General features: G+C 37.6%; 1 protein-coding gene across 11 annotated transcripts; it reads right to left on the reverse strand.

Moving 5' to 3' along the window:
• Nucleotides 1–1601: 1601 nt before the first annotated feature.
• DRAM2 (DNA damage regulated autophagy modulator 2) lies at nt 1602–23294 on the reverse strand. Of its 11 annotated transcripts, none has more exons than XM_059137300.1 (11): nt 23156–23294; nt 21936–22060; nt 20578–20647; nt 17572–17666; nt 16186–16270; nt 11765–11832; nt 10313–10452; nt 4523–4700; nt 3929–4011; nt 2489–2581; nt 1602–1972 (listed from the first exon to the last, which is right to left on the reverse strand). In XM_059137300.1, exons 6-11 carry the CDS (start codon nt 11787–11789, stop codon nt 1865–1867), a joined length of 627 nt encoding a protein of 208 aa, XP_058993283.1. In that variant the 5' UTR covers nt 11790–11832; nt 16186–16270; nt 17572–17666; nt 20578–20647; nt 21936–22060; nt 23156–23294; the 3' UTR covers nt 1602–1864. The 11 variants fall into 11 exon arrangements, 9 of the variants coding, with proteins under 9 accessions (XP_058993283.1, XP_058993276.1, XP_058993277.1 ...); XM_059137293.1 differs by having other exon boundaries at nt 16186–16330; XM_059137294.1 differs by having other exon boundaries at nt 16186–16330; nt 21936–22057; nt 23156–23293.
• Between the last annotated feature and the right edge of the window lie 2 nt (nt 23295–23296).

Raw genomic sequence — 23296 nt, forward strand, 5'->3', positions numbered from 1 at the left:
GATAAACACACATTCAAAAATCTCTGCTTATAATCCCCCTTTGAACTTTGTATTTTCAGCCTCTTTCAGCCTCTAAGGGTTAAGGTTAAAGGATGGAATTAAAATACTATCAAAGTAACATTTTTGTTTTAAAGTAATTTCTTTAATGTGTTAGTGCATATTTTTAAGCCCAATATTCTAGTATGGACCTGTAAATCCAAGTTTCTCCCTATGCCATCCTCCCCATATATAATTTGTAAACTTTGATTCTATCAATCCCTCTCTCACTACACTGTTGTCCTTCACAACTTGAATTTCAACTTCCTGATGTACAGGAGTCAGCACTGAATGCTGTTTCTCAGGTGAGGCTACATCATAATTTTCAGAGGCATGACAAATTTTTCATGGTTTGTATCCACGTTTTCTTCTAGTGATGCCAGATTTCAATGAATCAGTATTTAGTGAAATATCTCCCATGTTCACTGCTGCATGATGTATGTAAACAGTATTTTATTCCATTTTGTCTTATGGGCTCATAAGTCTTCAGAAATATTATTTACACAGTCTTATATCTAGCAACTTATTCCTAATTAAGATCTGGTTCCACCATATATCCATTGTTCCTTTAAAAGTGCTCCTTCTTTGTGCTTTAAACTTGTTCTCACCATTTTTTATTTTGGCTACAGAACCTTTTCTTCTAAAATGATAAACCTCGTTAATCTTCAAAGATCCTTTGAGAACCAGTCACTGAGCACCTCCTGGATGAATAATTTGAATATGAATTTTATCTGGGATTTGTAAACCATCCTTTATCTGCCCAGATAGGGATCCAAGTAGAAGCTATATGATCATTTGCATGACAGAGAGAGAGGAAAAAGACAGCTTTGATGGATACAGGTATCAAAATTATTTTGTGCCTTGTTTTTTTTGGGACTGATTTTGTCCTTTAGAATCTGGGTTCTACAGAGATCACACCCTGCTCAAAAGACTTAATATCTGCCCACTCAAGACTACTTTTATAAATAATTATAATTTGCTATAAATGAAAATCTAAGAAGCTCCTGACTACAGTTTGTGGTTACTTATATTAATCATATCTACTGTTATTCACTAATTGCTCAGCCTTACGTATGAACACTAACCTTTGTTTTATGTAAAACACAATTGAAGTAAATCTGCCTACAGCTACTTCTCTCATGCAATAGTAATTAAAATCTCTTTTCAGAGACTAAGCTTCATGAAACTGTGACAGACCACTTGGCATAGTATTTGGCCTTGTGGCAGGAATCAAGTCCATACCTACAGAAGCACTTGTGCAAAACTTAAGCAATGAAAGCACTTGAATTCAGTTCTGCTCCCATTAGTAAGTGGATTCCAAAAAAAAAAATTTATAAAGACTGTAAGAAATGTATTGAAATGGTTAAACTATTACTTCAAATCCAATTCTAAAGGAGCTGTTGAGTAATAATGATTATCCGGGGTCCTTGGAAAATGTCTCTTAGAAGAGTGTTCCAAGCAAAACATGGTTTACAGTGATTTAGAAAATATGAAAGGCTGGATTTTGTAGATTGCTTGGTGCACATCTTGTTTCTCTCAAATAAATTAGAAAAAAAACTACAGTGTTGTTGTAGTCCTTTGGTTTTATTTTCTGGGATTAAAAAGAACGTATAGACATAAATGTTTTTACAGGGTCTTCTTGAAGATATCCTTGAAAATAACTTATCAAATGGCTTTATTCATGTCTCTTGATTATCAGTATTCATCAATATCACTGTCAGCCTTGATTAACTGGTTAAAAATTTCAAAGCAGAATAAGGAACTTTCATGAACATTTCCCCCAAATCCCTGAGAATCGTAATCATCACAGATGTATTTTATCCCTTCATCATAAATCTCTGGAAAGTAGTCGCGTTCGCTCATTGTTAACAGGGCAAGGAGCAGTGTCATAGAGGGTTAATCCATGTAAATTGGCTTCCACTCGTAAAGAAATTTTCTGTAACAGAAAAGAAAATTATACATAGGCGTTTGTTCCTTAAAGACATCTTCAACGTCTTCAACTTTCCATCTTCAAAATGTTCTGAAGAATATTTTTGGGATTGGAGATGTAAATCTATTCCAATGAGTAAAAAGACTGAACAGATGTTGTACTGCCAAAGGTATCATCTGTAGTACCAACAGAGTTAGGAAAACCAAGCTTTTCTACTCAGAAGCTCTTCATTTTTCTTTGGTTTCTAAAAGGAATTGGTGAAACGAAATGTTGAGGTTGGCCTACATAAACGTAGGCAGAGTTGATGAAATTGACCTGTTTTACAATCTGATTTTCAAGGATGAACCCCCTACTAACAACACACTGTTTTCCCAAACACAGAAATGACTTACCTGAGCAGCTCTTCTTATGGCATCGCTGCTTATGAAGTTAATTTTCAAAAATGTTGGAGACTTGACTATAGCATCTTCTTTTATTCCACCTGAGGGAAGTTTACATAAATATAATGTTGTGTTTTCTTACCTGAAAATCACGGATATAAGTCAGGAAAAAACCAAAGAAGGAGAAAGACATAGACCATTCTGCTGCAGTGGTAATCATGTGAAGCACGTAACCCTTGAGTGACAATGGAAAAAAAGAATAATTTTTTGAAATTTCACTTGAGTGATCTAGAATTTCTCTCAAATAAAAGAACCATAAAATCTGCAAACCAATCTGTCTTCTGAAATTCAAAGGACATGAGATAAACACTAAGGACATATTAATATACTATGGCCTTTTGTCAAAAACTATATACATGTGAGTTTATTAATTGTAACCAACATGCCATACTAAAGATATTAATAAAAAGTGTGTGTACAGAATATACTGATAACAAAGAACCCTCTGCACTGTTTTCACAATATTTCTGTAAATATAAAACTGTCTAAAATAACATTTGTTTAAAAACTTAATTCTATTTATCTTTTATAAATAATTCCATATCCAAACCTTCTGGAGAGAAAAACAAAAAACAAAACAAAACAATCCTAATGTATTGAACAGATCTCAATGTGGTTTTGATTTGAATTTCCCTGATGGCTAATGATGATGAACATATCTCAAGAATTGAAGAAAGGCATTAGGAAAGTCTTCCTAAATGATCTAGCTGTCGTAACTTCATCTAGAGGGAATAAAATTTCCATCTGAAGAACTAAGAACAGGAGAACCTCTACTCTATACTTGGGAAGTCACCGCTTTTCCCACAGCCATAAGATTCATTAAATGTCACTAAAAATGTTTCAGTAAAAAATACTCATAATAAATTTAGTGTTATTTTTACACTAAAAATAAAGCATTAAATAATATATAGATTATAACTGAGGGAAACTAGCAAATTATTTCACTCTTTTATTCTTACAAACATGTCCTATCCAGGGCTAATTCTTTAAAAATAATTCAAAATGAAATGCCACTGAGAGGTTTGTGAAAACAGATGAACTTAATTTTGTCATCTAGTTAGTATATGTCCCTCCTCTTTTTTCCCTCAGGGTCAAAGATGTTATCTCCATTCAGATATGCATTATACTGGAACCTAAATAAAGAGTACGTAATAATAAACTTCTAGATGGTAATTCAGGAAACAAGTATTCCAATAATAAAAGAGCTCAGTTGGGTATGTTGTACACTACATCCATATTTGGAGGAATCAATTTCTGAGAAAACTCTTCGCCATCACAATTCTCCTTGTGTCTTGAAAATGTTCATTGTTGAATTGAGACAGAAAATACTGTCTCAATTACTGTCTCAACTGTTTGTGTAGTGCTACACAAACTCTATCAGACACAGAAAATAATCCTAATTTAACAAAATGATTACTCTAGAAAAGTAGTATTTTTAGTGATGACATGAAAAATACATCAAAATCAACCAAAATAGTCATCTTTAATATAAAAGTATGTTTTATAGATTCCAAGATCTTACTCTGTCCTCAGGGTTCCAATGGAGTTTCTGTACAATATCTGTGCCAAAATTCCCACTGTACAAAAGTGATGAGCAAGTCAGCACTATACAAAAAGTAAGTCAAGGAGAATCTCAGAGAAAACCTGTACGTTTAAATTAGATTCAAAATAAAAATCACTTTAAAGTTCCACAAGGATTATTCATTCATTTCCAAGGTCCAAACCCATTTTCTTAAAGACTCGATATTATATAGTAGTAGTGAAGATTAAAATGTACCCAGAGGATTACTATGAAATGGTTTGCATAGTCAATCCCTCTTCGCTCAGTAAATCAGCAGTACTAGCCAAAGATTCTGCTAAATAATTGTTCTCGGGAGAGCATTAACTCATCCTTCACATCTCTGAAGTGAGTATGATCGGGCTGAATTTTATCTTTGTTCCCAGCTCAATTACTGAGATCCTATGTCAAATTTGAATCTCGTCCTTTAATTTAGGGTTAGTAACCCAAGAATCTCCCCCCCAAAAAATGCCTCCTCACAATATGCCAACAGTGTTCACTTATATTCTGTTATTTAATTCCTTTCCAAGTACAGCTACGTTTTACAGCAAAGGATACTGCTAAATGCACTTACTCCACACCAGATAACCACCAGTAGTCTGATCCAGAAGACTTGTTTGCCATGAATTTTGGGCTGCATTTGGTAGGAAAGGATGGTCTGAACGAACATGTATAACGAGCCCATGCCAAAGGTGAGCACAGCTCCACATACGTGTACAATAAAAAAGGCTGTTTTCTGAGAGGTAGAAAGAAGAAATAAATAAAAGAAGCTCAAAACATATGGCCAACACAATATTTAAAAGCACAGGTTAGTGATCTCAAAAAAACAGTCACTGAATGGAAAAACACTATGAATTCCAGAGATTACTTCCTGAAGCAATTCTCTCCCAGAGTACTCCACAAAAGCCAGAAGATTCCAGTTAAATCAGTAGTCACGACTGAAAACATGGCAAGGATTATTCATTTACTCATGAATATGTTTATTTGGGTACCTCTTCTATGTCAAGCACTGTTCTAAGTACTCAGATACATTAGTGCACAAAACAGACAAAAATCTGGCCCTCAGAATTTACATTCAAGTGAAGAAGCAAAAACAGTAAGTGGCAAACTTTAGAAATAAGCGAAGTCCGTTTGTTAGATGGTAATAAGGGTTATAGAAAAAGGATAGTGCATGGCAAAGGAGGATCAGGATGGTTGGGAAGCTGCAGGGAGGGTTTCAACTTAAATCTAATTTAAATCTGCGTGCAATTTAAAGGCTCAGAAAATTAAAGCATTCTCTCTTGGTTCTCATTGATTGGTTTTGGATAAATTATACATGAGATTACCGTAAATTCCAATATTTTCCTCCTTTTTATCAGTATCCATTTACATTTTACTTTTTACTACATGTACCCTCTGCTTAAAAGTGACAACGGTAGCTCTCCAAAAATTCTACAAATGTTTTTGGTTGAACTGCTCTAGTTTTCGAAGCTGATGCAGCCTGTATTTCGCTTGGTTGAGAAGGCACTGCAGAGCACCTGGCAGAGTGTAGGACGGGGTAACAACAGGGGAAAGGTTAGGACTTGGGTCCCTTCTTTCACAACTGACTGTGCTAATTCACAAACATAGCACCCAGTTTTCTTAGTTGAAGCTATAGTAAGTAAAAGGTAATCATGTTTTTGCCAAAGCCATTGGTTTTCTTTTGGAGAAGAAGGGCTATTTTGATTTGGTTTATGGTGTTCTAACTGGCAATAAGTTACGAGTGCTGGAAAGAGAAAAGAATGCATTGCTATTACCACTTTGGGTAACAATAAAAAAAAAAAACTTCAGTACCCATAAAACATAATACAAAATGGTACTATCTTCTTCTGAGAATTTATCTATACATATGATTAAAGGCTAGAAAAATATAGGCAAAAACAAAATTAACAATTTTAGGGCCACAAGCAGGAATATGGATAAATTTTCCCTTTAAAAATATTCTCATATAGGGCACCTGGATGGCTCAGTAAGTTAAGCCTCTGCCTTCTGCTCAGGTCATAATCTCAGGGTCCTAGGATCAAGCCCCACATCAGGCTCTCTGCTCAGCAGGGAGACTGCTTCCCCCTCTCTCTTTGCCTGCCTCTCTGCTTACTTGAGATCTCTCTCTCTCTATGTCAAATAAATAAATAAAATCTTTAAAAAAATTATCATATAAATTGATGAAGCTAAATACTGATATAGCCTGATTGATGCCCACTGTGATCAGTACATAGTTCCAACAACAAAATCCTGTGAATTAAAAAGTAAAAACAGGGGTGCCTGGGTGGCTCAGTGGGTTAAGCCTCTGTCTTCAGCTCAGGTCATGATCTCAGGGTCCTGGGATCGAGCCCCACATCAGGCTCTCTGCTCAGCAGGGAGCCTGCTTCCTCCTCTCTCTCTGCCTACCTCTCAGCCTACTTGTGATCTCTGTCAAATAAATAAATAAAATCTTTTAAAATTTAAAAAAAAAGTAAAAGCAAAGAATGGAGGGCACTTATTACCGTATTTTTATGATTAAAAATAAAGGCATTTAAAACTGGTTTTAACTGGCAGTACTTCTGCTTGGACATTCAGTTTTGCTACTTTAGAGACCAGGGAAACAGCAAAAGATCTTGAAATAGGCCAGAGAGTACTCCAGTGGAATGTTAAAGCCTCTGGCACTGGTTCTACACGAATGTCAGTTTTACTCGGCTCTGAAAACTTCCTTAATGATAGAAGTTATGTGTAGAGACAGAAGTTAATTTGTAGAAAACTGATAGAAATGCAAATAACCCATAACTATACAAATGCAATTGTGTCTTTTTGAATGTTATTAATTATCACTGTGAATAATGACCAGTTTTACATCATAAATTTGTTTTAGCATTCCTTATTTGACTACAAACCTGTGGTACCTTGACTTCTCTTTTCAGCTGATTTGTACTACCTACTATTTCCCTCATTAATTACTAAGTTAAATAACATGTACAAAAGTCATTATTTTATTCTCTTTAAAAATATATCTTTTCACAAAGCAAAGACAAAAACTTATCCTTTGACAAAGACAAGAAAAATTACAGCAATATGTGTGGTCAGGAGCAAATGTCTGATAAAGAACTTAAAAAGTATACAATGAATGGTCTGTAATCTTTACCTATAAGCAGTTAATGAAACTTAGGAACTAATCTTCTGCTTTCTTAGCCTTATCCTCTCTCTGAAGTCTCCTTGAAGATAAAGTTTATAGGAAGAAAGAATGGCATGTGACAACAGAGGCACACATTATGGAGTTTTGTTGCCATAAGCCACACAATACCAAGGATGGCTGGTAACTATTGGAAACTAGAGAAGAGGCATGTGTCCCCAAAAGGGAACTATCCCTTCTAACACCTTAGTTTCAGACTTCTGGCCTCCTGAACTTTAAAGAATAAATTTCTGTTACTGTAAGTCACTCAATTTATGGTATTTTGTTATGGCAGCCCTATGAAATTAATACAGATTTCTGCTTACTTATTCTTTCCAACTTTCCTCAAAGATAAATGTCCTTCGAAGGGAAAAATACCTCTAAGTAGGCACTGAGGATGCTTATCATGTGTTTGTGTTTACTGAATATTATTATACAGAGTTGTTTTCAAAGAAATGAAATCTGCATTTTTTAAGTCAGAGTTTTCCAAATCACATGAGGTCTCTTTAAGCACCGACAACCACAGCAGTAGCAAAAGAATTTTTATTCATCCTGCTTAGTCCCTTTAGCCTCTTTAATAAGTCACTAAACAATGAGAACATCTTTGTTTGAAGTACTACGTTAGGTGATGAATATACAGCGATGAACACAACCATTGTGCTTATAATTAATGGAGAAACACATCAACTAAAAAATTTTTAAAACCACAGATAAAAAAATTAGACTATAGTAAGTGCTGTGAAGAATTTGTTTCCAGAGGCTAAGAGAACACAAAGAATACAAAAAAAGAAAACTCTACATGCGAACAAGTCTAGTCACAGAGAAGATCTCTCTGAGGAAGAGGTCTGCACGGAAAACCTGAAGACACCTAGATCTATTTAGGTATGGGGTAGTGAAATGTCCAACAAAAGAAACGTGAAATGGAGTGAAATAAACTTGTCTTATTTAAGGAATAAAGAAAGTCCAGTGTTATGTACAAGGGAGGATATTAAGAAGGGGAATGACGAAGAACGAGGCTGGAGAAGTAGATCATGCAAGACCTTTGAATTAATTAAGAAGCTTGGTGGTTCATCAAATTCCTTTTTCTCTCTTGATTACATCTCTTTTCATGGAAGCTTGGAGCTGTACAACTTTAAACAGGGTACAGGGAAACAGAGTGAGATGTACATATAATTACAAAAGATTACACTGGCTGCAATATTAAGATGAAAGGGAGATAAGAGTGAAGGCAGAGGAAGCATTTAGACGGCTATGGTACTAGACCAGGGTATGAAAGATAATGAAATCTGAACTGGTTGAAGAGATGGTAGGGAGAGCAAGCAGAGATGGAAATGCAGAGAAGCAGATGTTTTCAAGAAATGTTTAAGGGGTAAAACCAACAAGTCCCTACTTTAAAACAGTGCTAGAGTCTCTTCCAAGTCAAACTCTGCAACACAGAAGTGGGGAGAGACAGGGGCAATGCGCTCACCACTTAAGCACTAAAAGTTTATACAAGGAAGGATATTGTGGTATTGTTACAGAATCTGCTTATAAATAGGGCCCAGCAATGAAGCCATCAGTGAAGGATGTGAAGGAAATTCAACAGGTGCAAAGCTACATGAAAAGGGATGTGATCAAGAGAGAAAAAAGGAATTTGATTCAAAATTAAAAAGCCCAGGGACCCCTGTGGTGAAGGTGAATTAGAATTAAAGCTAAAAGGAACATAGCAATAAAAGTATATAAACCATTTTTATATGTAAATAAGAAAAAGGCAGAAAGGCAGAGTGCACAGGCCACAACTAGGAACTCCCATTGGAATTTACTGGATTGCATAAACAAGTATTAATTATTAACATAGGTAGCATCTTACGTGTGGAGGTCACTTTGGGATCCATTCTTACCACACAGGGATGAGAGATACTGTTAAATTGGTAAAGGGACAACTGGAACAAAGAATCACTATCCATATACTAAAATTTCCCCAAAACATATTTTTAACACTGAGCTTCAGAAAGTGATTAGTGAAGACAGAATCCTATTTGTGGCAAAGACCGCTAGCTAGCTAGCCACCAAAAGTCCTGTGTCCCTTCCACAGTATGGAGTTGTCTCAGGAACTGATGCTCAGCATGACTTCACTTCCCAGTCCCTCTTGTTGTGTCTAGCAAATGTTAGTAGGATGATGTGAGTCGCTGTCAGGTCAAGGTTGTTAAGAAGCAGGTGTGATTTCTGCATATTCTCTTTGACTGTTCCAGTTGGCTGGATGCAGAAGACAGTAAGGACTTAGGGAATGCGAGAGCTCAAAGATGTCTGTGCCTTAAATCACTGTGGGAGGAAAGCCATCTATCAGGCAAAAATACCTGCAGTGGATGCATGAATATGCCTCTATATGTGTATTTGTATGAGGGTGTATAAATAGTTATTAGATGTCTAAATTGAAACTCTGAAGACTGCAGAGCCATTAAGCAAAAAACACCCATATGCCCAGGACATAGCTAGTATTACCAAAGACTCATCGGAAAGAATGTCAGTTGAAAGGAATGTGAAGAGTTTGCAAATTTTGTGAAAGTTAACCTGCTATTTCAAGAATTCCCTGAGAAAAAGGTGAAAAGCTCCATATACTTCCTTTACTTCCTCATATGAGGGGCTGAGCACCTCTAGAAATAGAGGTGATCAATGGGAACATCTAAACAAGAATATAAAATAGGTAAATGAGTGTAGTTTGTTAGCATATTTTTTTTTTCCCCAAAGAGCTTTACTTTTAAGTAATCTCTACACCCAACACGGGACTCGAACTCACAACCCCGAGATCAAGAGTTGCACACTCTACCAGATGAGCCAAGCAGGTGCCCCTAGCCATATATATTTTTCCAAAGTTCAAATCTATAATTGTGTCACTTACAATTTATATCAATTCTCTCTGGTCTTGGAGTAATCTCCAACTAAGTAGTAATGAAGAGTCTAATAGAGCCCTGTGAATGATTAAAAGGTCAGAATAATTTATAGGTTTTCAGGAGTTTACTGAGAATGAATTTTTCTAATTGTGAAAGTAGTGAACCCTAAGAAGGTCAAATGATCTAAAGGCAGGGGATTCTACTTTGTTAAGGCAAAGAAACAATAACAGTGTGTAACTGAATGTTTCAGGTTTCCTTTTGAACATGTATTAATTTATGTACCTCAGAAAAATACTTATGCTGGGCTAAAATACAAACCTGGAAGTTTGCCACAACAGAAAGTCCAAAACAACTCAGTAATCCAAGTACAAGGCCAGCCTTGTTTAATTTGATGATACGACTCTCTTCAGGATTCAGGGCATGAACTTGCTTGTAACGAACATAAATGGTTGCAATGCCTGGGAAGAGATAACCCAAAAGACAGCAAAGTAATAAGTAACCAGGGAATAAAGTTGCCAACAAAGAGTTAACAAAGGTCACCTAACATAAATCTTCCTTTCAAAGTTAATTTGAGAGAAGAGAAAAACCAAAAAACAGAAATAGCTGTTGATTTTAAGAACCTTTAAGGTTGCATTATGGAACTAGTAATATCTCTGTGTGACTGAAGGGCACTCTCATGGGCCTCACATTTACAAATATTTAGGACAAAATTTAAGAGATAAGTTTGATGTTTTCTGAAAATCTCTAATGATAAGTGTTATATAAAACAAAATTTTCTAGATGATTAGCATTAACATTTATAGTAATTATTGCTAAAATATGGATAAAACGGGTACTGGCAGAAAAACAAAACAAAACAAAAATCAACCAACCAAGAAAAAAAAAAAGAAAAAAAGAAACAACAAAAGGTGATTTGCCTCACTCCCATTTCATTTTATTTCAAATTATTGTAACTTGGTTCAATCAGATATAGCAGTCAATTACACGGAACAAAAACACCAATTTTACGATAGTTGTTATCAGCAAAGGGTCAAATCAAGTCAAATTTCCCATTGCAAAAGTATTGCCAAATAATTTGAAAGCATAGAAAATGAAACAGAGATATGCTTTTGTTGACATGTTTTTGAAAATTTTAGTCATAAGATCAACTTCTACGCACTGAATCATTTATTTCCTTGACTTCAATTTTTGAACCAAGGAGATAGTAAATACCATATGGAAAAGTGCAAATATTTAAAATAATCACAATTGATGAAAAAAATATTTTAGTTAATCATTAATACAAGTTTGATTCAAAAAATAAATAATGAAGAGGAATGTAAATTACAGCAGAATTCCAGTCCTTTGTCGTTACAACATCGTTCAAAAATCAAAACGCAGTTCTACCACTACTCTTAAACTTATAAATTGTTTATCCTAAATGAATTTAGTTGGTCTTAGTTGTAGTCAGTGTGTTTATAAGCTTTCTGTCCTCTACTGGTCACTTAAGAAATCCACTTAAGGTCTCAAAAACTATTTGGTCATACTTTACAACTTCTATTTGGATGAGTAGTCAAATAGCCTTATAGATATTTTTTAAGGTTTATTTCTATAATTTAGTATTTTTAGAAACTGCCTTTCTTTGAAAAGGAACATATCTGGGATCAATAATTTAGTGATAACATTCCCTCAGGTATAATCAGAAAGTAAAACAAGTAACACAAGTGTTTAAAGAAGGAAAGGGCAATTTTGCTATTAATTTTGATTTTTAAAACAATTTCCATTACTTACACAAAACTGCAGCAATATTTAACATTGCCCCAAACAAGCATTTTTCTGGAGCTACTGTACCAGTATCACTGAAAGAAAAAAAAGAAGGTATGTGGATTTCTCACACTAAATATACATGTGTATTTTTTTCTAAGGAGTAAGAAATAATGGATTACTTCAAATCCTGTATCTTTTTACACATTCCTAAGTTCAACTCATATAATTTTATGAGAACATGACAGTTTGAACTCACAGTATTTATCTAGTTCACTTTTCTTTTTTTAAAAGATTTTATTTATTTGACAGAGAGCACAAGCAGGGGGAATGGCAGAGGGAGAAGGAGAAGCAGGTTCCCTGCTGAGCAGGAAGCCTGATGTGGGTCTCCATTCCAGGACCCTTAAGGCAGACGCTTAGCCAACTGAGCCACCCAGTAGCCCTAATTCACTTCTTTCTCCTACCACTTGAAATTACTTTTTTTTTTAAAGATTTTATTTATTTATTTGGCAGAAAGAGAGAGAGAGATCACGAGTAGGCAGAACGGCAGGCAGAGAGAGTGGGGGTAGCAGGCTCTCCACTGTGCAGGGAGCCAGATTCGGGGCTTGATCTCAAGACCCTGCGATCATGACCTGAGCCAAAGGCAGCCAGTTAACTGACTGAACCACCAAGGCACCCCAAGATTACTTCTTTTTCAGATAACAGAAATCAACAGAACTTGATTAAAAACAAACAAACGTGGGCACCCGATGGTTCAGGCAGTTAGGCAGCTGCCTTTGGCTCAGGTCATGATTGTAGGGTTCAGGGATTGAGGCCCATATCAGGCTCCATGCTCAGTAGGGAGCCTGCTTCTCTCTCCCTCTGCCCCACTTCCCTGCTCATTCTCTCTCTCTCAAATAAATTAATAAAAATATTTTTTAAAAAATAACAAAAAATACCTACCCTGGGTACATTAGGGCTGTGTTACTGATTTCCATCAATTGGTCAGGTGTGTTCCTCTGTCTCACCTGGATGTTCTCGAAACACTACAGATCCTTTCACAACTCTGCTTTTGTCATCTGTTGTTGACCCTGTCTATAACTCAATTAATACCTAATCATGTCCTGTTAATTTCAAAAACATTTACCAAGCACCTATTATGTGCCCGACAGTATTTTAGGAACAGGAGTACAGTGGTTAGTAAAAGAGACAAAGCCCTTCCCATCTTGTAGCTTCCACATGAGACCACTTTTTCCCTGCCCTCCAGAGCCTTGGCCAACTCCTCTAGCAGAATGAGAAATCACAGAGCACCTGTCCAGACTTCTGTTAAAATTGCTGATCACAATGTATTACAATGTATCAGCTTACACGCTTGTGCTTCAGGGCAAACACAGATCCAGATCAACACCTACCATTTACTGTGCAAATTTGGGTATGCTCTCTTATCTTTCTATGATTGTTCCTTGTCTGCAAAATGGGGCTATTAATTTCCTCCAGCCTCATCTGCAACATGAGGAAATGAAAGTGACAATACATGTGAAAATCTAGCACAGCAGCAGACACAGGAGAGACACCTATTAAATGTTCCTTTCCCTTCCCTCAAACTACAGTAAAGATGAAAAAGACAAAGTCTTTGGCCACAAACTGAAGTACTAAAGGAAAGAGATAATAAGGATCTCAGCTAACCCAATCTAATTGGAATCAAAAAGAGAGGGAAAGTCACATCTGGTAAGGAATCAATAGTGTTTGGTGAAATTTGGGTTAGTTTAGGGAAAGTGAAGTAACACATATAAGGATTGCTCCTTCCAACTCTAAGATGTATCTTTAGAAACAAAAGATTCTGTTACTTTGATCATCTTCAGGTAGTGAGAATTATGGTTTAGCTGCTTGTTTCTTCTACCTTCCAATTTTTAAAAAATAATGTATATACATTCCTATAATCAAAAAATTTCTGATTTCCTAAAATTTTAATAGTTGCATTTCAAGAGATGCTACAGTTTAGAAACACCCTGTAAGGAAACAAAAGCATGCATTTCCAAGATGGCTGGCTAAGTGTGCTCCTGCCTCAGCTCTGGAACAGTCTGATACAAACTGGACTACAAGTAAAATCAGCCAAGTCCATCACCTCATCATACAGCACTCCAACCCAGTGATCATCAAACTATTTTGATCACACACCATCAAAAAGAAAAAAAAATTAAAAAGTCTGATTGTGTAACTTCAAAATATATGTATTTATTAGTTAAGCTCAAATAACAAGATTTTAAAATATACATAGATATTCTAATTTGTTCTCTTCCCCCAGTACTCATCTCCTGCATTCTACGCAGGCATCCACTACCTGAACAAACTAAGAGAACACCTGAAACATACTTGCTGTGAAATTGTCTTTAGTGTAGAAATTTACATTTGGTTATGTCTTTTGGGACTGTTAACAATTAAACCTTTTAGATGGGGTCCGTGAACTGAGAGGAACTTTGCAGAGCATCTAGACTAACTTAATCATTCTTCAGATGAAGGAAATGAGCCCGAGAAGTAAAATTAAGTACTGAGTTTAAATGTATTAGAACATCGGAGAAAGCTCCCAGGGTAATAATACTTAGGTCAGTAGCAGAAAAATAAAAGGGTAGAACAGGGACAGAAAAGGAAGTGTCTAGGGTACTGTCAGAAAATCACATGCAGTACCATCAGAGAACTGAAACTCTGAAAAAGAACCCAAAGGCCTCTTAAATGATTAAAAGCTTTTTAAAGTGAAAGCAGACAAGTTCTTAAAGGGGAAATAAAAATGCTGAAAGGCACTCAGAAATTACTGATGTATGTTCTCTAAAAAGTTACGGAAGAATGAACTGTCTCCTTAAGCTACTTGTTTCTGTAGCAGCATGCTATGATCAGTGGTGATTATTCAACAAATTATTCCTAGAATCGGAACCTTCAATTCTAAAATATCTTTGGTTTTTGTACATCTTCCCAAAGCGTACCCAATTTGTTGCTATCTTTTGCTCCATACCATACCACTGTGGAAACAAATGTAGATAGTAAGATTCTGATCTCTTCTTGATACTTTTTTTTTTAAGATTTTATTTATTTATTTGACAGAGATCACAAGTAGGCAGAGAGGCAGGCAGAGAGAGGGGAAAGCAGGATGCCTGCTGAGCAGAGAGCCCCATGCGGGGCTTGATCCCAGGACCCTGAGATCATGACCCGAGCCGAAGGTGAGGCCCAACCCACTGAACCACCCAGGCGCCCCTCTTCTTGATACTTCTAAAAAGATAAATTTAGGGACCCCTGGGTGGCTCAGTTGGTTAAGCAGCTGCCTTCGGCTCAGGTCATGATCCCAGCGTCCTGGGATCGAGTCCCACATCAGGCTCCTTTCTCGGCAGGGAGCCTGCTTCTCCCTCTGCCTCTGCCTGCCATTCTGTCTGCCTGTGCTCACTCTCTCCCCCCCTCTCTCTCTGACAAATAAATAAAATCTTAAAAAAAAAATTAAAAAAAAAAAAGATAAATTTAGCCTTCTGGTTCATCACCCTTTAAAAATTCACTATTTTCTACATTGGAGAGGTCATTTTTATATATAAACAAATAAATAAATGAAACAACTATAACAACAAAACAAACTATGGAAGGAAACCAACCAAACCATTAATTACCTCTGGACAGGCAGGAGCAGGAGAGGGGCTGAAACAGACTTTCACTTTTTACTTTTATAATCAGTCTAGTATTATTTAAAATTTGTTAGGATAAGTATATATTGTCTTTATAACTGGGAAAAGAGAGCTACAAACATAGCACAAGCAACTGAGTACCCATACTTATATCATTATTAGTCTTGAAATTTCAAAAATATTACTGATAAATTTTGATACCTAATGTGTCAGAAAGACCTAGACAATATGTCATAAAGATTAAAAGCAAGGTCTCTAGAGTTAAACTGCCCAAACCGCATTTTGGTTCCACCTCTTATTGAGTCATGAATCCTTGAACAAATAACTTATTTCCTTCTATCTTAAATGGGGGTAACAATTTTTACTTCATAGGGTAGTTGTAAGGATTCAATTATTTATCATCTGAAGAATGCTTAGAACATAACCTTGTACATAGCAAGTAGATCAATAAATAGTTGTCATTACCATTATCTTTTAATACTACTACTGTTGTTTGCAGCATTTTTGAATTTTAAAGGGAGAGTAATTCTACTTCTATCTTCTGAGACAACCTCAAATATTTATTTGGGAGACAAGACACTTAAAGTGTCTTAATTCACTAATTCACTAAGTGAATCATATCCCTGTCTCCACCTTTCTCTATCACATGGAAAGAACCAAATACAACTTCCTTTTTAGACTCTTTGTGTTGTTATAATGTCGAACATAAAACCTGAATTTTAAAATGTTAACATGGAATGTTCGCTTCACTGTTAAAATGTGAATGATACATAAACAATCTCCTATAAAAAAATACATTTCACTGACCTGATATAAGGCAGAGCAGGGTCAACATGGTGAAGTGTTATGGCCGTAATGTATGAAAATATGAAAGCAGCAGCTGTCCAAATTACTAGGGCAGAAGGGAGGAAACTGAGACCTTGTTGAAACCACCACATTTCAAACAGGTCTTCTGAGGTAGAAAAAGCAAATTAGAGAAAATTATTCACAAGTATTTTATCTCTTCTACTTTAGCCATCCACTCCCACTATCTTATACTTATCACCATGAGCTTTCCACTTCTGATATCATTCCCCACACCATCTACTAACACCTGCTTGCTTTCAGTTTCTCTGTAAATGGAACCAAACTTCACCCACTTGCCATATCCAGAAACATTCTTCCTCCCTCAGGTTTCCACACATAATCAAGTAGTAAGCATTGTTTATTCAACCTTCTAAGTTTCCTTCAAATCTACCCTTTCTTTCCATCTTCACTGCCACTACTCTACCGAAAATACCATTTCTTGGCCCAATTATTATTATAATCTCCCAAATGGTTCTAATGTAGTATGGACCATGATCAATCTAGACTCCACCCTAAAGCCAGAGTGATCATTCTAAAATTCTGAAATATCAATCTACCTGTTCTCCTATAAAGAATATTTCAGGGCCTCCCGGTGCCCTTATAAATTGTCTTTCCTCCTTAACTCAATCTACAGGGTCTTTGCATTGTCTGATCTCTACTTAACTTTTGGTAATTCATCTCTGGCTACTTCTTTGTTCCCAATTCCTTGCTCTAGCTTTCATCATCATTACAAATGCAAACACAGTGTCTACTCTGTGTCAGCACATTACTAATCATCTTAAATAAATGATCTCATTTACTTCTCACAACAGAATTACAGAGGTTAAGAGCATTGTCCAAGGTCACAGGGCTGGGACTCAGAATTTGAACTAAAGCATTTCTGTTCCAGCACCAATCACTGTGCTATATGGCTATAGGAAACTTCTTTCCGATGTTCAAATCTGTTATGCTCTCTTGTACACTCGCAGACCTTCATGTACACTGTTCTGACTGGGTAACAGACCACCATGCTATCACCCTTCAGCCTCACTACCACCTGCTAACTCCTACATATTTTCTTTTTTTTCTAATTTATTTTATTTTATTTGTCAGAGAGAGAGAGAGAGAAAGAGACAGCACAAGCAGAGGGAGCAGCAGACAGAGAGAAGCAGACTCCCTGCTGAGCAGGGAGCCTGATGTGGGACCATGACTCCAGCCGAAGGCAGATGCCCAACCGACTGAGCCATCCAGACATCTCTACTCCTATATATTTTCAAGTACTAACTCTTACAGCTTCAGCTGAATGTCCCTGCTTTGTTTCCAAGAACACCCTTGACTTCCCCGACCAAGACATTCATCTCACTTAACTGTTGCTTGTTTGCTTGGTTTTATCTTCCTCACTAAACCTTAACTTCTGACAGAGCAGGAACCAACCATTTTGTTCACCATTATATTTCCAGCTCCTGCATGAGGGGGAAAAGAAAAAGAGTACCTAAATACACACATATCACACATCACCACTTTCTCTCTTAAATTCCAGACTGAGGATGTTGTTTCCGAATTCACTAATGATTACTTGATACTAACGTATCTGAAGGTACTTAATTTTTAAAAATAAATACAGAAATACCCTCAAGTTATAAGAAATTATTGCTATGCATATGAAAATACCATGTTTAGAGGAGTATCTTCTCATAGTTTGATGGACAGAAATTAAATATTTCCCATGAATTTTGTAAGAATAACTTTTTTTTTTAAGAGCTTATTTATTTATTTGACAGAGATCACAAGTAGGCAGAGAGGCAGGCAGAGAGAGAAGAGGAAGCAGGCTCCCTGCTGAGCAGAGAACCTGATGTGGGGCTGGATCCTAGGACCCTGGGATCATTCATGACCTGAGCCAAAGGCAGAGGCTTAACCCACAAAGCCACCCAGGCGCCCCTGTAAGAACAACTCTTACCTGCATAATCCTCCAATGTGCTCAGCTTCTTCCAAATAATGAAATCTCAGCCACTTTTGACTTGTACTCATCATTTACTCTGATCATCTGACTTGTTGCTAAATATATACATTTAAGTCTTGCTAAGTTAAGTTTCTTTTCCTTTTTCCCTAAAGTCACCATTATAGACTCGATATGAGTAATTTCCTCCTTGAATTATCAAAATCTCCTCCTTTCTGGTTTTTTTTTCCTTTTTAGTCTTTAACATTCTAACAATTTTCTTCATCAGTCTAGTTAAACGTGATAATTCCTTGCCACATTCCTATAGTGTTTTCCCCCAGCATAAGTTTCTGGGATAATAATTCTCAATTTCTACAAATTTTAAATTATTTCTAAAATCTTTATTTCTTCTCCTTTATTCTCTTTGAAAGAGAATGGGTCTCTTTCAAAGAGGGTGGGTCTATATCTATTTTTGCCAGACAGTCTGGCGCATTACCAACCTGGGCCAACTTTTTTCCGGGTTTTTTAGATCATGTAGATAAGTAAATTTGAACCTTGAATCTGAGTGTTGGCAAACCCTGCAGTTTCAAGTTCTCAAGAAGTAGCTTTACTCACCCACCTGGACCTGGGTGAAAATGAACAAATTTCTTTGTGATCCCCCTTGCCAGGAAGGAGATATTTTTCCTAGCCTACCTTTCACTGAGTAGTTTTTTGAGAATCCTGGCTGAATCTGGGGAAAGGTGGTTCTCCAATGCCATGGGTTGTACAATTTCAAGTAGAAATATTTACATTTTAACTTTTATGAACAAAATCATCCCCTGAAACACATTTATACAAACTACCATGTGAATGGTGCCTCTTGGAATTGTATACCTGAAAGGTCAAAGGGCTTTGAATTCTCTCTACCTTGGGTGGGGAGCAAGAGGAGCCTATTACTAGTCCTTAATTGTGCTTTCTTTCTGCTATCAGCCAAACCAAAAGACACACTGCTAGTTTACTACTCTGGTTTCTATTCTCTCTTTGACCTTTTAGCCCTGGGGATTTCCCTTTCTGTTCTACAGGCCTACAGTGTATTTAAAAGGCTAATATAATTTATTCAGCATTTAGGTGTTCTGGCAAAAGGGATTTCTAAAACATTGTGTCCATCCCTTTGCTAGAAGCATAACCCCCCTTTCTTTAACCATTTTTGTATGCACAAGTCCTTATTCTTTAAAATCAAGCTCAAATATGATCTTCCACAGCAACCTTCCTTAATCTCTCTGCATCCAGAAATAAGCACTCCTTCTTCTGAGAATACTCGATTTGCACATCTCTTGTGGCTATTGTCTTCTACACTATGACAAATAAGTAAAGGGTCTTAAGTGGATAAAATCCTTGAGGAGAGACTCCACTTCCCTAACCATAGCAGAGGGCCTTCCCCATGTTAATCACAAAATATTTTCTGAATGAACACACAGCCAAAACCCAATTGATTCTTAAACCCCAAAAAGATTCATGACTTTTATATTTCAGTCAAGAGTATTGTCATTTTTCCAGGTTATCCAGATTCTGAGATCTCACTAGTAACCCAAGGTTCCAAAACAGTATCCTCTTGCCACATGTGGCTATTTAAATTAAAATGTCGGGACGCCTGGGTGGCTCAGTTGGTTAAGCGGCTGCCTTCGGCTCGGGTCAAGATCCCGGCGTCCTGGGATCGAGTCCCACATCGGGCTCCTTGCTTGGCGGGGAGCCTGCTTCTCCCTCTGCCTCTGCCTGCCACTCTGTCTGCCTGTGTTTGCTCTCGATTCTCTCTCTATGACAAATAAATAAATAAAATTAAAAAAAAAAAAAAAAAAAAAAAAAAATAATAATAAATTAAAATGTCAGGGGTGCCTGGGTGGCTCAGTGGGTTAAGCCTCTTCCTTTGGCTTGGGTCATGAACCCAGGGTCCTGGGATCAAGCCCCGCATCAGGCTCTCTGCTCAGCAGGGAGCCTGCTTCCTCCTCTCTCTGCCTATCTCTCCACCTACTTGTTATCTCTGTCAAATAGATAAATAAAATCTTTTTTAAAAAAATTAAAATTTCAATGGACTAAAATAAAACTTAAAAATTCAGTCTTTCAGTCATACTAGGCACATGTCAAGTGCTCAAAAGCCCCATGTGTCTAGTGGCTACCCCAAAGGATAGTGAACATAGAGCACATTTCCATTATCATGGGAAAGTTCTACTGGACAATGCTGAGTAGCTCTTACAGGGACTGCACTGACACAGCACAAGTAAAGAAACACACTACTGATACATAATAAGTGGTAGCTTTTAGTACTAACTGTTAAATGGTCTAAAATAATACCCGCTTCACAGAGGTTCATGCAAGAACTAAATGAGTTAATATATGTAAAACATTGTCACAGATGATCAATAAATGGCTGTTTCTCTTTTAGACTGTAAAAGATAAATTACCTGTTTTACAAGCTCGTAAGATACTGGTCTTCAAATCTGCACAAACCTGCACCTTTGTAAATCCTTAAATCTACATACAAAGAAAATAAGAAAATGTTTCAAACCACATTCTTTTAAACATGTACAATTTCAATTCAATGCGCCAATATTTGTCCATGGGTAGGACACTATGTTATAGAATTATTAATAAGTTATTTTTTTTTAAAAGAGTCAATACATGTGTTTAATTTTTATATTTTAAATTTAGTTTGGTGAACATACAAGGTTATATTAGTTTCAGGTGTGTAAACAGTGATTCAAAACTTCCATACAGTACCTGGTGCTGATCGGGTTAAGTGTACTAGTGTGTTTTATAATGATATTGTACCATCAGAAATTAAATAATATTTCAAATCTAGGATATCAATTTTCCTATCCTTTCTCACATTAGACACCTTTCACTGACATCAAAAAGATAAAATAAAAGGAAAAACACTGAATTTCCTCCTATGGAAGGAAAGACAAAAATGAGGAAAGGATAGTTTATTATTAAGCAAAATAAAACATTAACTAGTCCGTGTTATGCAAAGGGAAGAATACAGTTGTGAGATGGGCTTTATCCAAGTGCAAATCCTAGCTTTATCAAGTCCCAGCTGTATGATTTTTGGAAAGTTACTAAGCTTCTCTTAGTTACAGTATTCTGATTTGTAAAGTAGCTATCTCAAAGGGTTGTTCCTTCGAATAGAACAGAGAAAGCATACAATATAACAATGATAGCTGATTTGTCAATTCTAGCCACAAGGATGGGAACAACACTTAATTCTTTACTAGAGTGAATCATGGGTTTCATATCTCCTCAGGCTTTGAGGGTTCTTGGTTAAACTAACAGTTTAGAAGACAAGCAAGGCGGGCGCCTGGGTGGCTCAGTGGGTTGGGCCGCTGCCTTCGGCTCAGGTCATGATCTCGGGGTCCTGGGGTCGAGTCCCACATCGGGCTCTCTGCTCGGCAGGGGGCCTGTTTCCCTCTCTCTCTCTCTGCCTGCCTCTCCATCTACTTGTGATTTCTCTCTGTCAAATAAATAAATAAAATCTTTAAAAAAAAAAAAAAAAAAAAAAAAAAAGAAGACAAGCAAGGCTTGAAATGATTTACCAGTCTCCTAAGGACAACTGAAAAACTTAAGCGCCCTGACTTAGTGAGGAAGACTACTTTTGCCCATGCATTTTCACAGTGGAAAGCTAGAAGTGTGGCTGGTTAACTGCCAAGCAAGCAAAGTTAAAATTTTAACGGTTAATGATTTAAGAAGCCTTTGAAAATATGAAAGAATAACCTCCATCTAGAAGTAAGAGTGCTTAATGAATTATCCCAGCTCTCTCACCTACCTTCTCTGCTTTCTTTGAAGATCCATGAATCAGAACTGCAGTCACAGTTCTTAAATTTCTCAAATATTTGAAAGCCACTGGTAATAAGATTAATTCCTTTTACTGTCTCCTCTAAGCGGTGACTGCTAAGAAACAATAAGAAAGTAAATTCTGGATATTCCAAGTAAAGAGAGATAGTCTTAAACTCTTTTTTAAAAGTCCACAAAACCACCAGGCCCAAAGCAAAGCGTAAGAGAAGACAGTTATTTTTCTAAACTCTAAGCTGGCCTCTGACAAATGTGATATTCTCTTAACTGTTAAATCCCAAAGAGTCTAGAAAATTAAGTAACTTTTTTTTAAATAAGTTTGATCAAAAATTACAAGGGGAGAAAAGGGGGTGGGAAGAGAATCTGATGATGCCACAATAATTACAAAACTGCATTTGGGTACTGATTTATAAATTAAAATTGGGGAGAACTGGAAAAAGTATTTCCCCGGTGTGTTTACTGGTTTTCAAATGTATCCTAATGTAAAGAACGAACAGTGTGAGGCTATAAGGGACCAGCCATCTACCTTTCGGTATTGGGCCCACACACCCCTCACGTGCGCCCAGTAGACCAGAACTCCGCGTGGTAGACGAGCTTCAGATAAACACAAGGTCACACCACAGATCTCAATTTCAAACCTACCCCCCCCCCCCACCAAGGAATCTGAGCCTAGGAGTGAAAACTGGAACGGTACCCAACCGCAGTTTTTGTGGGACTGGGATGAGGGTTCTCCGTAGCCGCTTAAAAGAAAACCAAGGCATTATTTACACGGCTGCCTTCTTCCAGGGGCGCAAAGCCCGGGGACTCTGATCTCGGCCGGGTTGTGCCTGCGGCCAGGAAAAGATGCGGGAGGCGGAGCCTGACTCGGCCCGCGCGGGGGTAGGAGGGGAGAGGAACCCGGAGACACCGAGAATGGAGAGGCAAAGGTGAAGCAAGGGCACCTGAGCCCAGCCCGCCCCCGCCCCCGTCCCTCAGGTCCCCAGGAGCCCGCCTGCGCTCCGGCCACCAGCGGGTCCCTCTCCCGCGTTTCGCAGTGTGGTCCCGGGAGGCAGAGCCAGCCCGCAAGCGACTCGCGCGCGGGCCACTGGGGTGAAGCTCCGGGCGGCTTCCACTTGCCAAACCTGCCCGATCCCATTCTCTGACCCACACCCCTACAGGGGGCTGGGGCCCGCCTTCATGCCCTTTTTGGCCTACCTTGTGTGGATGACCCCGCCAGGGACAGCCGCAGCGTTCGAAGCCGGCAGGCGGGACCGAGACAGGGCGGGACCCTAGGGCGCGCTCCCGAGCAGCCGGGCCAGGCCTGGGGCGCGCTTACCGCCCCGAGGAGCGCGCCCG

Source organism: Mustela lutreola, chromosome 10, assembly GCF_030435805.1.
Source record: "Mustela lutreola isolate mMusLut2 chromosome 10, mMusLut2.pri, whole genome shotgun sequence".
Classification (NCBI taxonomy): Eukaryota; Metazoa; Chordata; class Mammalia; order Carnivora; family Mustelidae; genus Mustela; species Mustela lutreola.

What these genes read in the sequence shown, in the direction of transcription:
- DRAM2 (XM_059137295.1), bottom strand. Translation starts at nt 16,316, where the DNA reads ATGTGGTGGTTTCAACAAGGTCTCAGTTTCCTCCCTTCTGCCCTAGTA. An exon ending in ATTGGAACCCTGAGGACAGA is followed by an intron (nt 2,582 to 3,928) that starts GTAAGATCTTGG and finishes TTGTCACTCAAG; the next exon opens with GGTTACGTGCTTCACATGAT. An exon ending in CTTATATCCGTGATTTTCAG is followed by an intron (nt 1,973 to 2,488) that starts GTAAGAAAACAC and finishes TTTCTGTTACAG; the next exon opens with AAAATTTCTTTACGAGTGGA.